Genomic DNA, 15,861 nt, shown 5'->3' on the forward strand with positions numbered 1-15,861 from the left:
TAGGGGATGAGTTCTTCACCAGACATCTTGTAATGCCACGTACAATGTCATCACGAGCTTTTCTGACGTGGCATGATATGATTGGCTACTTCAATAGCCATCTCCCCACAGCAACTTTTTATGACTTTAAATATGCTACCTTCCGTATAGGTATACGATTAAATTTGGTCAAAAATTTAATAATTCTCGAGAAGTCGACGACAAAAAATACAATATTATAGATTAAATTTAGGGAAAATTTGTTAAAAGATAAGAAATTATATATATATATATATATATATATATATATATATATATATATATATATATATATATATATATATATATCCGTTGAGAACTTATAGTTTTCCGAGAACTAAACTGTAGAACGTTATATCAAAATCAACTCATTATGGGCATGATCGTCATCTTATCAATCTCATTTAATGTTTAACTTTTTGTGTTACTGAAAATATTAATAAAAATGTCAAAAAACTAACATAATAGATTAACTTTTTGGATTTTTTTAAATAATAATTTTGGATTTCTACAAAATGTATATTTTTAAATTTTTTTAGAAAACATGATTTTTTAATAAAATAGAAAAAAAAATCTTTGTTTAAATAAACTGTAATTTTTTAAAATCAATAAGTTCCTAAAAATCAATAAATTGTAAAAAAAAAAAAAAGAAACTATAATATTTTCTAAAAAAACTATAACTTTTTAAACAAAAAAATCAACGTTTTAGGTGTATATATATATATATTTTTTTCAAGTGCATATATACATATTTCTTATACTATAATATTTGTAAATAAATCATAAAAGAAATTTATTTAATAATCTATAAACATAATAATACAACTATTTTACTCGATACAAAATAAAATATAAAAAATAACTACAAAATTTCAACGTATTTTCATTTCTTCGTGTCAAGATTTTCATATATTTTTTTTTAATTTATCATTTTTCACCTCTTAAATATTTTCCACAATTCTTCCAAATCTACAAGAAAGTTTAAGAAAAAAATTTGATTAATGCAAGAACACTCATAAAAATGCATATGTATATATCATATAAGATTCACATGTGATCATATTATGTAAGATTTGCATGTGATTATATAATGTGATATTCAATGTGATTGTATCTTTTAAGATTTAAACGTGAAATTCGTAAGAAAAGTTAAAGAAAAAATTAACGAAGAACACTCACACAAAATGCATGTGTGCATATAAACGTAATTCATATGTGATTCACTTGTGATTTAAATGTGAATCACATGTAAATCACAAGTGATTGGCATGTGAATCACAAGTTAATCACATATGAATTACATGTGATTCATATGTGAATTACATGTGAATCACATATAATAATATGTGAGTTACATGTTATTTACATGTGATGCACATGTGATTCATATGTGAATTACATGTGAACCACATGTAACTCATATGCGAATTGCATGTTATTTACATGTGAATCACATGTAATTCATATGTGATTCACTTGTGATTTACATATAAATCATATGTAATACATATGTGAATTACTACAGAAACAGATGGTGACTATTAGTGCATAAACAAACTGAAGGAGTTTCATAAAATTGACATGCAGGATACAAGCATACAAAAGCATAACCAACATTTTTTCATGCTAAAAGTGGACGAAGTCAAGAAATGATGTTCCAGTTGGTTAAACAATATGGTAATGCATTTGCTTGAAGTATAATATCATATTTGTATTGTATCACTGTTTCATAATCATATTTGATCAAATATCATCCAATACTTAATTTTTAAAAAAGAAATATTTTGTGTACCTTTTTCAAATGTGCCCCTTCAATAAGACCAAGGAGGTCTGTTAATGTTGCTTCAGATGAAATATTTCATGCCCCTAAACTAGGATCACCCTCAAGGTGTCCAAGATTTGGTATTAAAGTTGTGAAAGGGTAATCTGCAATATCAATTCTTGCAAGTGTAATGGCTCATAGTAGGGTGGATTTCCAACATTAGGGAGTCCCTGGATGAAAAAAAAAAGAATACAAGCTAATAAAAAATTTTAAGTGAAAATGTTAATGTGAGGGCATTATAGGAAGAATGTGTAAAAGATGATACTTACTACAAGACCAACATCTGCAACAACTCCTAGTATTAACTGCAAACTGACCTCCTCCCCAGGTTGACCAAGAATTAACACATGTATGACTGGTCTAATTTGTAAGTGAAATAAAAAGTGTGAAAATTTATCTATCAAACCTTTGGTTCGAGTACATATTATGCTAAAACTGATGAACATTGTGTAATGTTTTTGTTGGCATGTGAGGGTAAAATGGTCATTTACTAAATTTAGACAGTTTTTTCACTACAAAAAAGACTTTGTGTATATATCATCTTATTCACACATACATCATTACCCTTTCAACCACTTTATCCATACATGCATTTATTAAAAAAAATAGCCCTAAGAAAACCTACAAGTGAATTTACAAAAAGAATAATGCAAGGGTAAAATGGTAATTTACTGGTTGGGATAGAAAAAAATATAGATCTTACCTTATCACTTTCACCCCTCATCAAATTTACCATCTTCTTCTTTTTATGCTCTGGCATCTCCAACAGACTGATATGCCACAAGCAAAAGAATGAAGTCCATTTTACATACAAAATCAAGGTCAAAACTGTAATTTTGTAAATGGTCATGAAAAACTTATTAACCCCTTGTGTCCCGATGTAACGTCCCAAAAATGCGGTCCAAAAATTTCATTTTTAGTTATTAAATAAAATCATAGTTATCAAACCATTCCATCAAAACATGAGTCTTAAGTATTTCAAAACATTATTATCAGAGTTTCCAAATCAAAACATCAGAGTAAACATCCCAGGCTAAACTTCATGGTGTGTGCAATGCAGTCATCCCGAGCTCTTCTTTTTGCAATTGGAAGTACCTGAAACCAAAACTAAAACCGTAAGCACGAAGCTTAGTGAGTCTCCCCACACTACCACATACCATACACTTAATCACATAGACTGGGCCCTGCCCCGCTCAGAATATAGATATGTTTCTCCCAGGCCCCGCCTGTCACTGGGCCTCACCCGTTGTACACATACAAATAATATCATATAATCATGCTAGCACATAAAGAATCATACATACTACTATATGTTCCAATCCTAAGGCTTTGCCTATCATGGGCCCCGCCCCCTACTCTGTTAATGATGAGATATGGAACCCGTCCACACTCAGCTAGTGATGAGATACGGGACCCTGCCCACACTCACCTCCTTACCAGGCACATACAAGTATCACAAAGACAACAAGTATAACTAAACATGCACATAGTCATCGGGTACCACCCAGCATCGAACCGTAGTCCGGAATCATACATATAAACATTCATCTCACCCCACCCGGCATCAGACCATAATCCGGAAAGCATACAGACATTCCTCGAGCATCTCCCGGCATCGAACCGTAATTCGGAAACATACAAATACAAGCACATGCAAGAATCACGAAGACATCAAGCATACCAACATTCCTCGGGGACCGCCCGACATCATATTGTAATCTAGAAACATATAAACATAAATATGGGCCGACATTGGTGCCTTCGACCCGTTCCTGCAGGAGGAAACTCACCTCAAACGCTGAAGCTCACTATAAGAAATCCTTGGTGCAACCCTGCCGACTCCTCGAGCTATCTATACCAAACTGTCACCCAATTAGCAATTTGGTTCCAAAGCATGTTCCATAACCCTTACTTGGGGTGAAATGACCGTTTCACCCCTGGCCCAACAAGATTCACAACCAAGGCCCAAAACTACAAAATCCATAAAAACCCATCAATGGCCTAATTTTCCAAATTGGGCCCAAACCCTTACATGGGCCTTTCCCTAAAGCCTATTTACTTTTCTGAACCAATGATTTTCTAATGGCCCAAAGGTCTAAGCCTATTTGGCCCAATCAAAGCCTAACTACATTGGGCCTAATAAGGCCCAATTCATCATCCAATGCCCATTAGGGCAAGCCTAACCAGAAGTCCATTACTCTAAAATCCTTAGTCCATTATGAGCCCATTCCAAATGATAAGTCCAATACCAAGCTAGCCCACAATCAAAGAGCGCAAAACTTGCATAGGCGATGCTCACATCGTAAGCACCTTATGCTCACGTCGTGAGATCGTGACTTTGGCCCAGAAACTTCCTCGAACACGCTCTCACGTTGTGAGGCTTCATTCCTCAATCCGTGAGTTCGAATCTGACAAAAAATGACCATTATGCTCCTAATCCATTAAGCCTTAACATAGGACAATCTAGAGGGTCTTCCTTGACCCCAAGGATCATAAAAGTCAAAGCTTTCCAATCACATATGTCCAATACATGAGTTAAGCTCCAACTTAGATCAAAGTGAAGGAAAAGGGGCCAAGACTCAAACTTGGAGTCCAAAACCATGACTAAAGTCCAGATCTAGAACATATAGGACTTAAGATACCACTATGATCCATAAAGTTGCCAACTTTATGGATCCCATGCATGCTAACCAACATTAAAATTCATGAAATGCATGGAAACTTAGATCTAGTAAGAAAGGAAAGAAAAGGCATGAGCTTGAGGACTTAAAAAGGTCTAAAAGCTCCTCAACTAGCTGATGATGAATCCAAGATGCTAACAAACGCACCACCAATGATCTTCTTCTTCCTTAAAGGGATTCAAAGCTTCAAAATCTCTTGAATAACACCAAGAATGACCAAGGAATTCAATAGGGGCTGAGATTAAGGTTTCCATAGGTATTAGGAGTGAAATAGGCCAAGGAGAAGCAACCCTAATCATTTCATACCCTTAAATACCCAAAAATTAGGGTTTTGGTGCATCAGGCGCTCCTCACGTCATGAGAACTTCATGCTTTTGTCGTGAGCCTTAAATGAGCTTGGTCAACAAGTCAACGATCAATCATTCGAACTACTCCAACCTCAAACGGCCATAACTTCTTCGTTTCAACTCCATTTTTGACGTTCTTTATATCCATAGAAAGGTGGTGAGAAGCTCTACACATCTATCAACTTATCCTCACCTCAAAACCTTCCGAACAAAAATCCAAAATTTAATAAGAGCTCGAACTGCCACTTTACCGATATACCTCTTGGCTCCAAGACACAACCCAAACTCCCAGATCACCTTAATTACGTTATCCGTACCTAAATAGGTCTAGACCTCTCTTTTCCAAAGGCCCTAAGCCTTATGACAACTGATGATTGGGTCGCAGCCCCGAGCAACGAAGCACTTTCAAAACCAGGTGTTACACCCGAATTACTCACCTATCCTTGACCACCCTTAGCAACAAGAATTTCATCACCATGACAAGATAAATCAGCTAGAAACTTACAATGTTTATGTTTTACATTAGTACCTATCAATAAATCAAGCAATAAGAGTCCATTTCCTAAAAAAAAAAACATAAAATCTGAATACAATAAGAAAACAGATGAAGGGAAATTAAGAAAATGTCAAACCTAAAGGTATTGGAATACATAATGCAGGGGCAGCTAAGCCATTTGTCACTTAAGAAGTCAAGCATATGTGGGAGACATCAATAGGACTTGGTACCTTAAATAGGGCTAAAGGCTCGAGATTGGGGTTTTGGCTTATTGCGGCCAGGCGTCGCGACACACAACATAATTGCGTTGCAAACCCCAACCCCTCCATTTCTTTTACTCTAATTAACTCAATTGATAATTGAAATCATACATGTAAAGTAGGCATTACAAGGTAGAGTGGTTTTAATCTTGTTTTTGATCCATGGTCTCAGTTGAAACATATGAAGATTTCGCAAGTTCGTTTTTCTGAAGTTGTCAAAGTCCATTGTCGTTTATGTCTCAACATCGGTTGGCATATGAAACATATAGACACATTGAAGACTAAAAGCTCAAACTGAAATATATCCCATCTTAAAAGATCAAAGCTCAAAAGTTGGTGCACAAACTTTTGACCTTCATTGTCAAATATGTTGTTTTTTAACTTTAAAATCCTTGGGATATTAAAAATTTGATGTTATTTTTGTAAATTTATCTCAAAAAGATTATTACAAATTATTGAAGATAAATTTTGATTTATATTAATTTGGATTTTATACGGTGTTTATATTTTTTTTATAATTATTCAACAAAAATAATACACAAAGGTAAAATTGTCATTTTTATAATTCAACACATTAATTCAGAGGTTCCAGTCAAATTCAGAGGTTCCAGTCAACCAGTATGTTAAAAATTCAAACAATCTTAGAAATTCAAATCTCTTAAAAATTTAGATTCTGCTAAATAGCCCTTTAGTCCACAATTATTCATAATGACCATTTTTGTGCAAAACTTTTTCCAAACGGACTAATGGTGTACTAAGTTTTGTCAAAAATGACCGTTATACAATTTTTTTTTCATAATGACTATTTTGGGAGCCATTTTAAATTCATAAGAATCATTTATAAAACTTTATCTGAATGATGTGATTCTTATAATTCTTTTACAAATAACGTAACAACATGAACTAAAAGTAACATCATGATAAAATGAAAATAAGAAAAAAAAATGAAACTTTATTTTGGAGTAAATAGGAAACCACATGGGAAGGGCTATACGACATTGTTAGGCATGTCATGTGCGACTGAGTAATCAGAAAGCAATCTAATGCGCCTAACTAAAAAAAAAAAAAAAAAAAAAAAAAAAAGACAAATCAACCAATGTTAGAGAGATTATTTTTATATTTAATATTTTGATTTATCTCCATAAAATATATTACATAAATATATGTTTGACTGAGTTGTATAATATGTATAAAGATGTCGTAGAACCGTAACGGAACAACAAATACCTATAGTACGACCCCAACTACCAATGACAAACTTAAGAAGAAAAGGCCTACCCCAATAGAATATAATGGGTCTTCGCCTTTCAAATAGACAACTTATAGACAATTGGACGTGAAACGATCTAATAAACCTTGCAAAGATCTTCTGTATTTAGGAAAAGATTTATTATTTTTGGTTGTGCCCATTGTTTGTTTGTTCGATTAGTCTATATACATTACATGTGATAGAAAGTCTGTTTCTCAAGGTTTATTGAAGATGAATTGAGCACGTGAAAGTTAGTGCTTATAAATCAAATAAATAAAACAAGTAAGTTCAAATGAAATCTGGTTACAAATTTCTTAGTTCATCGCATAATGATATTTCTTATTGTACTCTAAAACATATCATTGATTTTGCTTGTTTATGAAGTGGTCAACATTTTATCATTTGGATGATACTTGATTTTGATTTATCCTAGTTGCTAAGTCCCCTCGAATGTTGTTCCATTTTTTTTGTCAACTAGATTTGTGTATAACATGTTATCCAAAGAAAGGTTTAGTATCTTTGATAATGCCTATTTTGGCAAATCTCCCACAGAGAAAAAAGATATATATATATATATATATATATATATATATATATATATATATATATATATATATATATATATATATATATATATATATATATATATATATATATATATATATATATATTTTTTTTTTGCGAAAACAGATTTTATCTTATGAAAATCAAACACATGTACTATAAAAAAATAAATTTATTAGCAATAAATTAGAGATAGTAAGTTTATATTGGATGGTGTTATGACAATATAGATTTAAAAACGATTTTAATAATTTTTTTTTCACGTCCTTAATCATTTTTAAGTTCATGTTTTCATAATAAAAATGTTAAAAATCATACTTTGCTAATATAAAATAATTTCTCATCTATCATCGATTATCATCATGTATTTCAAAGTTTGGATGAATTATTTTCAAAAATATAATGTTGAGGTGACACAATATCATAGGTTTTTCTTGTTTTCGCGTTTTCGCAAATTATTTGCATTTTCGCATGAACCCTCCCTTATATATATATATATATATATATATATATATATATATATATATATATATATATATATATATATATATATATATATATATAGAGAGAGAGAGAGAGAGAGAGAGAGAAAAGGTTGAGAGTGGGGGAATCATTCTTAGCCAATCATTTACTTTTGCCGCAAAAGCCTCCAACCTACCGGTGGAAATGGGAAACGAATGCACATGTGTTTTCTGACATAACATATTTCCTTAAACTATGCTAATCATTACCTTAATATATACAAAAGCATAGTTTTTTTCGTTTTTTTTTTTAATTTTTATAAGCTATTTTTATCAAAAAATGATTTTAAATATACCAAAATTCATGATTTTTTATTCTCTACAAATAGACATCCATATTGATATAGTTTTAAGATAAAATAAAAAATTTATTTTTTATATTTTCAGCTATCGTTATTCATAAATGAATAACAATGCAGCAGGTTTTATTACAGTACATTCATTATTCACTTATAAATAAAAAGTATGATTTTTTTTTTTACAATTTAAGTATCATTCATATATGAATATAACATATAATAAACATAGTATATTCATATTTTAATATTGGACGATGAATTCACTTTTGAATATTAACATAATATATTCACTTGTGAATATTAGATGATATATTCACTTATGAGTATTAAATGATATTTCATATGTGAATATTACATGGTATATCACATGTGAATATTACAGAGTATTTTCACTTGTGAATATTATATGATATATTCACTTATGAATATTACACAGTATATTCACATATGAATATTACAAGGTATATTCACTTATGAATATTGAATGTATTTTGACAAATATATATAATTTTTATATGTTATTCACATATGAATAACATACAGACTTGCATATTTGTTTTGTGTTTTTAATAATCATATACTGATTCAGGTGAGAAAACATATTCATATGTGAATATAACGTGGTAATTTAGTTTATGCATTTCATCAAACAGTTGGAGTGCAAACAAGTTAACTATTTTAAAAATGTTAAAAACATCAAGTTATCAATTCCAAATCATCATATACTTCCGATTTCGACTTCAGATGCGACATCCTATCTCTGATCGATTTCTCAATTTGATTTTGATTTCCGAAAATCCGATTGGGAACCTGTGATTACCGATTCTAAGTCCCTCAATGTCGACTGTGACTGCGAGTCCAGAACACCTATTCCAATTTCATGAACAACGAAGAAATTTCGGTTTAGTTGAAGAAATCTGGATGATTATTGAAGGTTGAAGGAAAAATTTTGCTGATGAACGCACAGTTATCGAATTCTCTATAGTTATGTATTTGAGATTGAAGGTTATTATGATATTTACAAGTTTGCCACCGTGTCTTTTATGCTTAGATTAAATGAGTGACTGAGAATGATTCCCCCATTCTCAACCTTTTTTATTTTCTCAATTGAACCCACCTCTCTCTCTCTCTCTCTATATATATATATATATATATATATATATATATATATATATATATATATATAATTAAAAGAGAACATTTAATTCACCAAAGAAACAATCAGGACCCTTGATTGTGTTTTAATCATATATTTTCCACCATTAGATCAAACTGTTGACATCATTTTCCCCAAATAAAATTCAAACAAATTAAATTTAATTATAGAATCTATAATAATTATAGCATCTTTAAATTCAGTAATTATTTTATCAATTGAAACATATCATTCTATTTATATACATGATATCAGTTTCTCTAATTAATAGAATGATATGTTTCAATTGATAAAATAATTACTGAATTTAAAGATACTATAATTATTATAGATTCTATAATTAAATGTAAATTTGTTTGAATTTTATTTGGGGAAGATGATGTCAACAGTTTGATCTAATGGTGGAAAATATATGATTAAAACACAATCAAGGGACCTGATTGTTTCATTGGTGAATTAAATGTTCTCTTTTAATAATATTTAAAGATGAGTTTTAAAAAAAAGAAAAAACTAAACAGATTTGAATATTGAAGCCAAAAACTATATATAAGAGAGTTAAATTATGAACAATATTAATTAGGGTAAATGATGGCATAGATCTTCAAAAGATGGAGATGCTTGCTTTAGTTTGTAGAGATTTGTGTGAAGCCAAAACATAGGTGTGATAACTGGAGATGCAAGTAAGAGCAATACATAAATTCTAAGAATACATGAGAAAAAAGGAACCAATTTATGGTGCTACATTCTGTTATGAACACACAAAACATCAATTGAAGCACAACCATTGACATGAGGACGAAGAGGATTAGGGAATTATGGTTTAAGAGAAAAAAATAAAGGAGAAAGATGGGGCGGCTATTCATGTTTTTGACAAAATTTATGGAGAAACCGATACTTAATATATAGATAAAATGATATACTTCAATTGATAACATAATTGCTGATTTTAAAGATTATATAATTAAATGTAATATATATTTTAAAAAGTATGATAGATTCTATAATTAAAGATTTTGTAATTAAATATAATTGTGATTGAAATGTAATTGCTAAATTTAAAGATTCTATAATTAAATGTTTGATTTCTATTTGGAGAATATGATGTCAACAATTTGATCTAAAGGTGGAAATCATATGATTGAAATACAATCAAGGGCCATGATCGCTTTATTGGTGAATTAAGGGTTATCTTTTAATAATATTTAGAGATTGTATAAATAATATAGAATCTCAATTTTATTTTGATATCTCATATCAAAATAAAAGGATCGGACGAATTTCCGTATTTCAACATTATACACCGTTTTATTTGTTACTAACCACAAATAGGGATGACAAAAAAACCCGAACCCGACGAGAAAACCCGAACCCCGAAGATTTTGGGGCGGGTCGGGTCACTCTTATCGGGTTTCGGGTCGGGTTTTGGGTCATTATCGGGTTTTTAGTTCGGGTTCGGGTCAGGGAGTGGGGTATGCATGCCCCGATCCGCCCCGACCCGAAAAATTATATATATATATATATATATATATATATATATATATATATATATATAATGAGATTTCATCCCTCTAACCCATTTCAGCCACCCGAAGACTCTAACCTTCAATCCCATCACGTATTCCCAATTTCTCACTATTGTGATGAATTTAGTTACGATATTAGACTTTAGTAATTTCTATTTGGTTCACTTATGTTAAGAACTTATTTGTATTTTAAGCATTTGTAAGGTTTTAATTTCTCAATTGTTTCATTGTAGTTTTCCTAATTTTTTCTGCCACCATTTTCAGGTCGGGTTTCGGGTCTATATCGGGTTTTGGGTCGGGTTCGGGGATATTTTTAGCCCCGACGGGGCGCCCCGATAAGAAACCCGTCGGGTTTCCGGTCGGGTTCGGGGACAAATATAAATATCGGGTTCGGGTATGGGATATGCCGCCCCGCCCCGAACCCGCCCCGTTGCCATTCCTAACCACAAAAAGGTTGTAGGAAAAGATCTTAAAAACAAGTTATCATTAAGAGGTGATTCTTTCATTAATAAATTTGTTTATCTATATAATATACAACACATTTCAGTTATAATATAAGTTGGTAAAACAAACATTTTATAGAGATGAATTAATATTTTAAATTGAAAGAATTGCCTTCCATTTTTAAAATTGAAAGCTTTTGAATTTATATTTCAAACATATCTTTAAGTCATTACGGTTCTCCATTTTATAAAAGAATATTAGATCGACAAACCAACTATGTCAAATGATTTTCAAAAGTGTATATTGCTTATTGAAATATGTTTATTTATTTTTGTAACTAATTGTGAATATGAGTTAATTTAAAAAAAAGTAAATACAAATATCAAAATATTTGAGAACTTTGAATTTATAAGAAAATAAAAAAAATAACGAATTATTATAATGAAAATGTTTTTTATCTTTTAAATTTAAACAAACAATTTAAATAAATAAACAAAAGAAACTAATAAGCTTTAATTTTGAAAAGTTTGAAACTAAAATATAAGTTGATTAATGAAATTGATATCTATTTATTAATACATTTATTGCAATTATTACATTAAAATATTATGTGAAATTTAATAAAATAGAAAGCTCACAAAATAACATATGGAAAAAAAATTAATTCAAAATAACCACAAAATGAAATTTGACAAATTAAATAAGAGTGTAACAAATGACAAAAAAACCTACATTTATTAGAATAATGTAATATTTTTTCCCATGCTTTTCTAATATGCGCACAAAAATATTAATTTTTTTTTTTCATTCAACCCGAAAACATGTGTAATTAATTTTTTTGAAGTCTCTTTATTTTCTTCTTTTTTCATTCTATTTCATTTTCCTTAATTTTAAAACTTGAATACAGTTAGGTCTCGTTTGTTTTTCTACAAAAATACTTTTTGAGCACTTTTACCTTCTGATGGGTAGACATTTTTCTCAAGTGCACGTCTTTTTCTGCAAACATGAAAATAGACAAAAAATATTTAACCACTTCCAAAACAAACAACACCTTAGTATGTATCCTTTCCATCCCTTCTTTCTTTCCCGACCAGTAAAAAAAAGACCCCAAAGATCAACTTTGGCTATCCTATAACAAATATCTTTTTTTTTTATTTAATTTTCTTTTTTCTTTTAATTCGATATTTTTTTTACTTCGAGATATTATATAGTATACCAAACGCCTTAGTTTCTTTTTCCTTTTTTCTATTAAATCTAAAAGTAATATATTTTCTCATTTAACACCTTATCTTCAACATACATATTATTTTAGAACGATATCTAATAGTTGGGCTCGCTATTTCTTTAGCCCATATATTTATTTTTTAGATAATCCGGTTAGGTGTGGGTTACGTGTATCTAGAGTCTAGACCCAATAAAGAATCCATTATCTCAATTAAGGCCTAAAACACATCATTTATATTTTCATACATCATTATGCATATCTTGAAATGTTAAAAATTCCATTACATAAACTAATAAAAATTAGTAACGAATTACAATAAATTGCAAGTGTGTAAGTAAATAAGTTATTAACTTTTTTTTTAATTAATCAATAGAAATAGAAATTTGGTGCCCCAAGGGTAAAACCGTCAAATCCACAGCAAAAAAAATAGGGCAAGAGTTGTATCCTATATACAACTCTTCGCTTTATATCGAAACTCTCTTTTCCTTCCCCAAACACCAGGAGAGCTTCACAAAAACCCTAAGAAGTTCCTCCACAAGATTTCTCTCTAATCTTTCAATCGATCGATTCATCACTTCAAGGTAATATGATTTATAACCCACCATTCTTTGTTTCAAGTTCCGATAGTTGGATCTGTTTTAGTCCCTGTTTATTTATGCCCGTGCTCCGATTTCACCATGTGTAATGTGAATCGATGTTTTATGGATGATAAAGTCCTCTTCTTTTCTCAAGTTCGTAAGTGAAGTACTCTGCTTTCAAGTGTTTTTGGGTGTTATATTAGAGATTTTTATGGTTGTATAGTAATTTGAGATAGAATAGCGTATATATGTGAAACCTAGGATTTCGATTTAATCCAACAGTAAAATATACGATGCTTATCAACACTGTTTGATAAATTTAGTTTGTCGAGTCAGATAGAAGTAAAGAGTTATGGTTGTTCAAGATCCGAAATTTTTAGCGATGAAATAACCAAGTAACTGACAGCAGTCTACTGAATTATAAATGAGAAACCTTCTATGCCAATATTTTATGGGATACGTATATATTTGCTGAAGAACAATTTGAATGGATAAGAAGTCCTTTTCGTTTTTGGATGACTGGATCTTTTTGGTTATACATGTTTACATCTATCTATCTGTCAGTTTTCTTGTGTATGTACTTTGATTTTTGGGTCATACTTCTGCACTTTTGAGTTCATAGGCCAAACATCAAAACTGTTTTCTGTCACTCTATTCACACAAAATCAATTTTCTATTACTTAAAAAAATGTTTCTGTTCTCTATGCAGTCATGGCAGGTGTTGCAGCAGAAGGATCTCAGTTTGATACTCGTCAATTTGACACCAAGATGAACGAATTGTAAGTCTCCCCAAGTTTACCTTTTCACAATCATTGTTCTTGTCTTACAAAGGCTTACTTATCTTTTCATTGTTTATACTAAACAGGCTTTCAACTGATGGACAAGACTTCTTTACATCATACGATGAAGTCTATGACAGCTTTGATGCCATGGGTTTACAAGAAAACCTTTTAAGAGGCATCTATGCATATGGTAAGTTCAGTCCACTTGTGCAATCTACATCCTTCTTTCGTATCATCAAGATCATGACAGTTTTGATACCAATGTAGGTTTTGAGAAACCATCTGCAATTCAACAAAGGGGAATTGTCCCCTTCACTAAGGGCCTAGATGTAATTCAACAAGCTCAATCTGGAACTGGAAAGACAGCAACTTTTTGCTCTGGAATCCTTCAACAACTTGACTACAATGTAGTCGAATGCCAAGCCTTGGTTTTGGCACCTACCCGTGAACTTGCTCAACAGATTGAAAAAGTCATGCGTGCCCTTGGTGACTACCTTGGTGTCAAAGTCCATGCTTGTGTAGGTGGGACCAGTGTACGTGAGGACCAGAGGATTCTCTCAGCTGGGGTCCATGTTGTTGTGGGGACACCTGGACGTGTGTTTGACATGCTGCGCAGACAGTCTCTAAGGTCTGACTACATTAAGATGTTTGTTCTTGATGAAGCTGATGAAATGCTCTCAAGGGGTTTCAAAGATCAGGTTTGATCTTTAATTCTTTACTAAAAATCAAATCTTGATTACTTTATCTGATTATTCATTATCTTTTTAATAACGGGTTTGTTTCTTTTTAGATTTATGACATCTTCCAGTTGCTTCCACCAAAGGTTCAAGTTGGGGTGTTCTCTGCAACAATGCCACCAGAGGCACTTGAGATCACAAGAAAGTTCATGAACAAACCAGTGAGGATTCTTGTGAAAAGAGATGAGTTAACCCTAGAAGGAATCAAACAGTTCTATGTGAATGTTGAAAAGGAAGATTGGAAACTCGAAACACTCTGTGATCTTTATGAGACCCTAGCAATCACTCAAAGTGTCATCTTTGTGAACACTCGTCGAAAGGTTGACTGGTTGACTGACAAGATGAGAAGCCGGGACCACACAGTGTCAGCCACTCATGGTGACATGGATCAGAACACGCGTGACATAATCATGCGGGAGTTTCGTTCAGGATCTTCACGTGTCTTGATCACTACAGACCTTTTGGCCAGGGGTATTGATGTCCAACAGGTTTCACTTGTTATCAACTATGACCTTCCTACCCAACCAGAAAACTACCTTCACAGGATTGGAAGAAGTGGAAGGTTTGGAAGAAAGGGTGTTGCCATTAACTTTGTGACCTTGGAGGATGAGAAGATGCTTTCTGATATTCAGAAGTTTTACAATGTGGTTGTTGAGGAGCTGCCTTCAAATGTTGCTGATTTGATTTGAAAAGATTTTGTTGGTTGAGAAGGAGATCGATACTTTTTGGGGTATGGTATGGATTATTAGTTAACTTTAGCTTATATTAGATGGATCCTATCTATTTTCTTTGTTCCTGAATCCTGCTTTTCCGGGTTTGTGTTGTTTATGATCCGTTGTTTAATTTAGACAAGAATTTTGATCGTGGTGATATTTGATTTAATGTTTTCAAATCTATGACATGATTGGTGCATGATTTTGACCAACATTTCTTTGTTGCTGATACATATGTTAGTACGTGTAATTAGCACTTAAAAAAAGACTAAATTACGTGGCTTGTCAAAACAGGCATTACGAGGACAACTAAGATAGCCCCTATTTCTTTGGTTCATGTGGTTCATTTCTTAGTCATGGTGGTTTCATTTTGTTATTTTTTTTTTTAATTTTGTTTTAAAATTATTACTATTATATCTAGGTGTGCAAAATCCCCGGGTCGAGCT

At 31.6% G+C, this 15,861-nt stretch overlaps 1 protein-coding gene across 1 annotated transcript; it reads left to right on the forward strand.

Annotated features, from left to right (window-relative positions):
• The first annotated feature begins 13,032 nt into the window (after positions 1-13,032).
• Positions 13,033-15,627, forward strand: LOC111905487 (eukaryotic initiation factor 4A-15). The gene is made up of 5 exons (XM_023901173.2): positions 13,033-13,186; positions 13,893-13,962; positions 14,049-14,155; positions 14,233-14,663; positions 14,756-15,627. Exons 2-5 carry the CDS (start codon positions 13,895-13,897, stop codon positions 15,389-15,391), a joined length of 1,242 nt encoding a protein of 413 aa, XP_023756941.1. The 5' UTR covers positions 13,033-13,186; positions 13,893-13,894; the 3' UTR covers positions 15,392-15,627.
• Positions 15,628-15,861: the final 234 nt, after the last annotated feature.

The sequence above is a fragment of the Lactuca sativa genome, chromosome 7, assembly GCF_002870075.4.
Source record: "Lactuca sativa cultivar Salinas chromosome 7, Lsat_Salinas_v11, whole genome shotgun sequence".
In the NCBI taxonomy this organism is placed as follows: Eukaryota; Viridiplantae; Streptophyta; class Magnoliopsida; order Asterales; family Asteraceae; genus Lactuca; species Lactuca sativa.

Coding starts and splice junctions, on each gene's coding strand:
- LOC111905487 (XM_023901173.2), top strand. CDS start 13,895: ATGGCAGGTGTTGCAGCAGAAGGATCTCAGTTTGATACTCGTCAATTT. Junction 13,963..14,048: donor GACACCAAGATGAACGAATT/GTAAGTCTCCCC, acceptor TATACTAAACAG/GCTTTCAACTGATGGACAAG. Junction 14,156..14,232: donor AAGAGGCATCTATGCATATG/GTAAGTTCAGTC, acceptor ATACCAATGTAG/GTTTTGAGAAACCATCTGCA.